The following is a 6,000-nucleotide window of genomic DNA, read 5'->3' on the forward strand; positions in this document are numbered from 1 at the left end:
TCCTTTTCCTCTGATTATTAATCAACTAGAGCAGTGGTTCTCAACCTTCCTAATGCCACAACCCTTTAATACAGTTCCTCATGTTGTGGTGACCCCCAACCATAAAATTATTTTCGTTGCTACTTCATAACTGTAATTTTGCTACTGTTATGAATCATAATGTAAATATCTGATATGCAGGATGCATTTTCATTGTTACAAATTGAACATAATTAAAGCATAGTGATTAATCACGAAAACAATATGTAATTATATATGTGTTTTCCAATGGTCTAAGGCGACCCCTGTGAAAAGGTCGTTCGACCCCCAAAGGGGTCGCGATCCACAGGTTAAGAACTGCTACACTAGAGGCCAGGTGCATGAATTCATGCACTACTGGGGTACCTCAGCCTGGCCTGTGGGATCAGACCCAAACTGGCTCTCCAACATCCCCCGAGGGGTCCTGGATTGCAAGAGGGCACAGGCCAGGCTGAGGGACCCCACTGGTGCACAATCAGGGCTGGGGAGAGATGCCGGAGGTTGGCCAGCCAGGGAGGGACTGCGGGAGGGCTCCAGGGCATGTCCAGCCCATTTTGCTCAGTCCAGATCTGCTGGACCGCAGCAGCAAGCTAACCTACCAGTTGGAGTGTCTGCCCCCCTGGTGGTCAGTGCACATCATAGCGACTGGTTGAGCGGCCTTAGCATATCATTAGCATATTGTGTTTTAATTGGTTGTATGGTCGACTGGACGACCAAATACTTAGCATATTAGGCTTTTATTATATAGGAGGATTATACTCTATTTTGCTCAGAATGTGTGTCCCTTGGCAGGTCTGGAAGTTCAGATTAAGTCATCCAGCATCACTGAATCTCCCGTGAGACTGATTCCGCCCGGACAGAAATATGACTTCAAATGACTCAGGACACCTGTGTGAACCATCAGGGGTGGGGATGGGGGTAGCACCTGCAGTGGGGGTGTTGGTGGGCTCATGGCTCAGTGTGCTGTGGCCGTGTGCTGTTTGCTCTGTGTCAGACTTTCTCTCCTGAGGATCCACGCCATCTCCGGAAGCTGCGCTCTGACTAGCTTGCATCTGATTCCTTGCTGCCTAATGAACTGCCTTTGTAGCTCTGGCTGTGATGTCATTAGCATCACATTGCCTTGGGCACCAACTCGGGAGAGAGATTCTTACAGCAGCCCCAGAAACCTACAGGAATTGTACCAATTTACTTCATAACCACTCATTCACCTTGGTGGCCTGTCAGTTCCCACCAGCACAGCAGGCCAGCATGAGGATGGCTCAGTTACTTTTATCATCCTGAGTCCAGGTGGGTCAATATGTACCTGCCCAAGGCCCTGGGCACGGCCATGGTGAGATTTTGAACATCGGGAAGGCCAATATTCTCATACCACGATGTTCTGTGGGGGAAATTCATCCACTGTGTGCCGGAGGGTACAGATTTAGCCTCAAGCAAATGGCATTTATTTATAGCAAACTATATTTTCAGAATGCTTTGCAGTTTGGGGGCTGTGAACTATATTTCAGGTTGGCTCTTCTTCCGCTCGTGAGAAACCTGAGTCCCCTGGCTGGACCCCAGCGCCTCCCCTGTGAGCAGTGGGGTGGGTTCTGCAAACAGGTGAAAGGAAGCCACAACCACACCCCGTATCCTCCATCAGAAGGCACCTAGGCTAATGGTAATCTTTTAAGACTTTAATTATAGCTTATTTCTTATGTCCAGAGACTGCACTTGTTGAAATAGAATATTCATTTTATTAAGAAACACTGTAGTATCAAATTACTAGAGCAGTTCTACCCAGGATCGAGAAGGTGGAATGGGGGCAGAAGCACCCAAGGGCTGTAATTGGAGTGGGCAATAGAACCATAAAGAAATGGGGTGGAGTCACCTCCCTACCACTGTCCATACACAGACCCCTCTCACACCCATGCCAGCATGAGCAAAGGTAAAGCAAGTGTCAAAGATCAGACTCTGCTGAAGCTTTTAGGATTTGAACGAGCTTCACTTGCCACAGATGTGATGGCTGTAAGTGCTCTCTTCAGGCAAAGGGAGATTTATCTGGCTTTCCACCGGACTCCATCATTTTAAGGAGTATTTCCCAATTGTATCTTTAACCGCGCATGGAAAATGCATTTCCTCCTTGAAAAATCTCTCACACCCGCATCTCTATTCTTTGCCGGAGTCTTTCGGGAGTTCACTGCTCATCACTTCTGTGTAAACCCAGCTCCTCTCTAGGCAGCGCCATCCTGCCTGATGGGGGGACTGGCAGGGTGATTAGTCTTGGTCTTGGGCGGGGCCCACTCTTCTGGACTGGTGTATTTTCAGAAGGCAAACTTGATTCTGAATTACAACAAGAGTTGGGTGGCTTCCCACCATATTCTTTTGCACCCTCCTTCCCTTGCCTCCCTTCTCCCTAGCCTTGCACCTGTCCAGGACTGAAGGAGGTGGGTGGGGAGAGGGAATGCTGTATCTTGATTTTTAAAAATTTCATTGAATTTATTGGGATAACATTGCTTAATAAAATTATATAGGTTTCAGATTAGCATCTCAATTTTAATTTGGAAAGCCAGAAGACAGCAGCAAAGGGAGCAGCCCCTCAAATGTTCACAGCAATTAAAGCCTTAATGATAGAGTGCTGGAGGGCTGGAGGCTGTCACTCAGCTCCAGATTGTGTGAGGTCGCAGTGCCCTCTAGTGGCTGCACTTGCGGTCACCGTGCCCTCTTGTGTCAGACCTGAACATCCTGAATAGTGACCCAGGTTCTATACAAGAACATGGATGTAGGAGGTGAGGGGCATTTCTGGGTATTTGGGGATTAGAGGTGAGAGAAAAGGTATTTCATGGCATCTTATTCTTCCCCTAAAGCAAATTATACTCCGCGTGAATAATATTGAGGGGGATTTTTATTTTCTCCTGTAGTTTTGTTTTCCCTTGATTATCTTGTGTCTCTGTTATTTTTCTCCTTAGGATAAGTTGGATGGAATTGTTTTACTCATTAATGTTGTATTAATTGTTAGAGAAAAATTTTGCCACTACAATTTTTTTTTTAAGTAGCCATGTGTTACTTTTCCATAAGTTTATTTTCTGTGATGCCTAAGTGGTCACAGAATGTATCACCATTTGTTTCCTCTCACAGAAGTCATTTTAGACTTGCTATCACCACCTAGTGGTCACTTTGTAGAAACCTTTTCCCAGCTTCTGTGTTGAAGACCTTCTGAACCAGGAGGGCTGTGGGCTGATCTTGAATTGCAGTGCATCTGATTCTAAGGGGCCTGAGGGCCAACCAGGAGACACTCCAACTCTCTGGTAAGACTGGCAAGGCAAAACTCTAAAACTCTTATCTTGAAAAGAAGCACTGTATCTGTACTGTTCGTTTTTAAAATTTCACTCCCCAAATGAATGAAGGCCTATTTTTCTAGAAATAACATCAAGAATTCAAAAACTTATCCCACCCCCACTTACTCTTGCCAGGAGCTGGGTGAGGACTTTACAAACACTCCCAGCCATGAGTTGCAAAAGCCTGAATGTCAATCAAGATTTACATGTTGCTTGGAGTGACTTTGGAGCTAGCTGGTGTGGGCTCCTGGGTCTCCTACTTAATAACATCATCTTGGGTTTGGTGTGTGCAGGAATGTAGTTCTCTAGAAAATCCAGGAAGGGCTTGAGCTCAACTCTAGATCCCTTATTAAACCAGATGCAGATGTGAAATAAATTATATCCTACATTGATAGTCACTAAGCGAGCCCTTTGCCTTCGCATGCACGAGGAGCCCACGTCCATGGAGCTGCGGGGTAGAAATGCCTCATCTGCATAATGGAGATGCTCATCTGCAAACAGCAGTGCTGCAGTGCCTCGTATTACACAGCAAACAAGAGGGGGAGAGAGCACTGCCTGGACCCCACAAGAGAGAAGTCTGCTGTGAAGTCAATGAGTCGTATCTTGCAGTCACCTTCTGGAACCACTTTGCAAAGCCTTCCAACCAGATCCCCCAAAGATCTGGCCCATCAAACATTGCATTCTCGTTATGTGAGAACAGAATGGATGGTCTATCCGCCCATTGTTTCCAAAAGCCCAGTGACCTCCCTGCAGCTGTTTCATGTTTGGGGCTACAAAGGGTCAGGGAACTCTTAAGGAACTAGGCTTTTTGCCAGCAGACTCTACTTCTACCTCCCATAGAATTAATCAGTAGAAAATCATCAAGCCTTGGAAAAGAAATACCAAGCAGTGCTTTATTCCACAGGGGACAAAGTATTATTTTTTGGTAGGCATTTCCAATGTCACCAAAAATAAACCAAGAGCCCCCCAACTCCCTTTTACTTATCGATCAGTGTGGTATAGACCCATTTTCAGGCTTTGGAGTGAAAATCTTTTTGAAAAAGTCAAACTTCCTTCCACATCTTCATTACATTAATAATGAAGCTGAGATGTCCTGTAACAAAATTGGATTCAAATTTCAGATCTCAAAATACAGTAGCTAGGAGCTTAAGGCTGTTGGCCTGAGTTATCTATAAAATGGGTGTAATGATAGAATTCTATGCAAAGAGCTGGTGTAAAGCTGGTTATGATCAGATATCACATTCCTGGTATATACAGGCTCAGTAAAGGTTACTGATAGTTATGGTTAAAACTATGATGATGATTATTCGCATGCACTTAGCCACCATCATGTGCTTTAAAATTATTCTGGCCTTTATTCATTAGCAATGCTAGAGGGAGTACTGTTCAGGCCTTCATTCTCTGGATGCAGAACTGTCACTGCTGTTCTGCTTGCATTATCGATGGCAGTCATAGACCTGCACACAAACTGCAGAAGCATCCCCAAGAGGATCAGTGGGGCTGGTGCTGCTCAGCCAGGAAACAGCCTGCTCTCCCAGTGGGGGCATCTGGGAGGAGGGGTTCCCCAGATTGAGCCAGATGACAGAATCACATCTTACCCCCTCTATGACATTACTAGACCTCTCGGGGATTTGACTCCGGTGCTCAGGGCCATGAGGCCATGCAGTCCTTGCTCCTCCCTCCCTCACTGTTCCTTTTCCTTCTGTCTGGCAGGCAACTCCCCATCTGACGAGTCAGAGGAGCGGGAAAGAGACCCCAAGGTGCTAACGTTCCCAGAATACATCACCAGCCTGTCGGAGTCCGGCACCAAGCGCGTGGCAGCTGGAGTCCGTATGGAGTGCCAGAGCAAGGGACGGTGCCCCTCGTCCTGCCCCTTGTGCCATGTGACATCCAGCCCTGACACCCCTGCCGAGCCGGTTCTGCTGGAGGTGACCAGAGCAGCCCCCATCTATGAACTGGTGCCCAATAACCAGACCCAGCGGGTAAGAGGCCTGAGACTCTTGGTTTAGGGAGGCAACAACAACAGAGGGCATTGCCGATGGCCCAAGGAAGTGACAGGTGCAGCTGAGCCCATGCTAGACTATGGATAGTGAGACTTTTTGTTTAGCTAATATAAGCACCTATTTTCTTATATTTGCATATTAGTTCAAGTCAGTGCATTCACAACTCCCATAGTAATGACTCAGGAGACACAACTGAACATTCGGTAGGGCTTTGAGCAACAGGGGCCGGAAGGAACAAGGTAGATGGGGAGGCATAGCGGTTTGCAGTCACCAAAGTAATTGTTCAGAAAGCCTCGGGGGACAGTCGTTGGAGGAGTTCAGTTCTGCCTCCTGTTGGCTGCTGCAGTGAGAGTAGCAGGAGCACATTGGATACCTGAGCCTGAAGAGGGTGGTTTCTCACCCATCACTCTGACTCAAAATGCCATGTCCATGCAGAAGTTCCTGCTTTATATTATGGTGCAGGTCATGACATCTCCCAGCCACCCCTCCATCTCCTCTGCTTCTCCCTTTCCACAGATGCTCAGGGAAAAAGCAGGGACCCAAAGGGATGAGTGGGAAAATGTGACCAAGGCAGTGACTTAGCTCATTTCCTCTCTCTCTCCTCCTCAAGGTCACAAAGGACAGAGTGGGTCAGAACAGACACAAAAACAGCAACAACACAGACAAAA

At 46.9% G+C, this 6,000-nt stretch overlaps 1 protein-coding gene across 1 annotated transcript in view; it reads left to right on the forward strand.

Moving 5' to 3' along the window:
* Nucleotides 1–6,000, forward strand: part of ASTN1 (astrotactin 1) — a 283,425-nt gene that overhangs the window by 263,659 nt on the left and 13,766 nt on the right. The window contains exons 17-18 of the mRNA XM_059675026.1: nt 5,043–5,311; nt 5,849–5,883. Of these exons, the coding sequence (XP_059531009.1) occupies nt 5,043–5,311; nt 5,849–5,883 (304 nt within the window). The remainder of the gene's footprint in view (nt 1–5,042; nt 5,312–5,848; nt 5,884–6,000) is intronic.

Source organism: Myotis daubentonii, chromosome 18 (assembly GCF_963259705.1).
Source record: "Myotis daubentonii chromosome 18, mMyoDau2.1, whole genome shotgun sequence".
NCBI classification, from domain to species: domain Eukaryota; kingdom Metazoa; phylum Chordata; class Mammalia; order Chiroptera; family Vespertilionidae; genus Myotis; species Myotis daubentonii.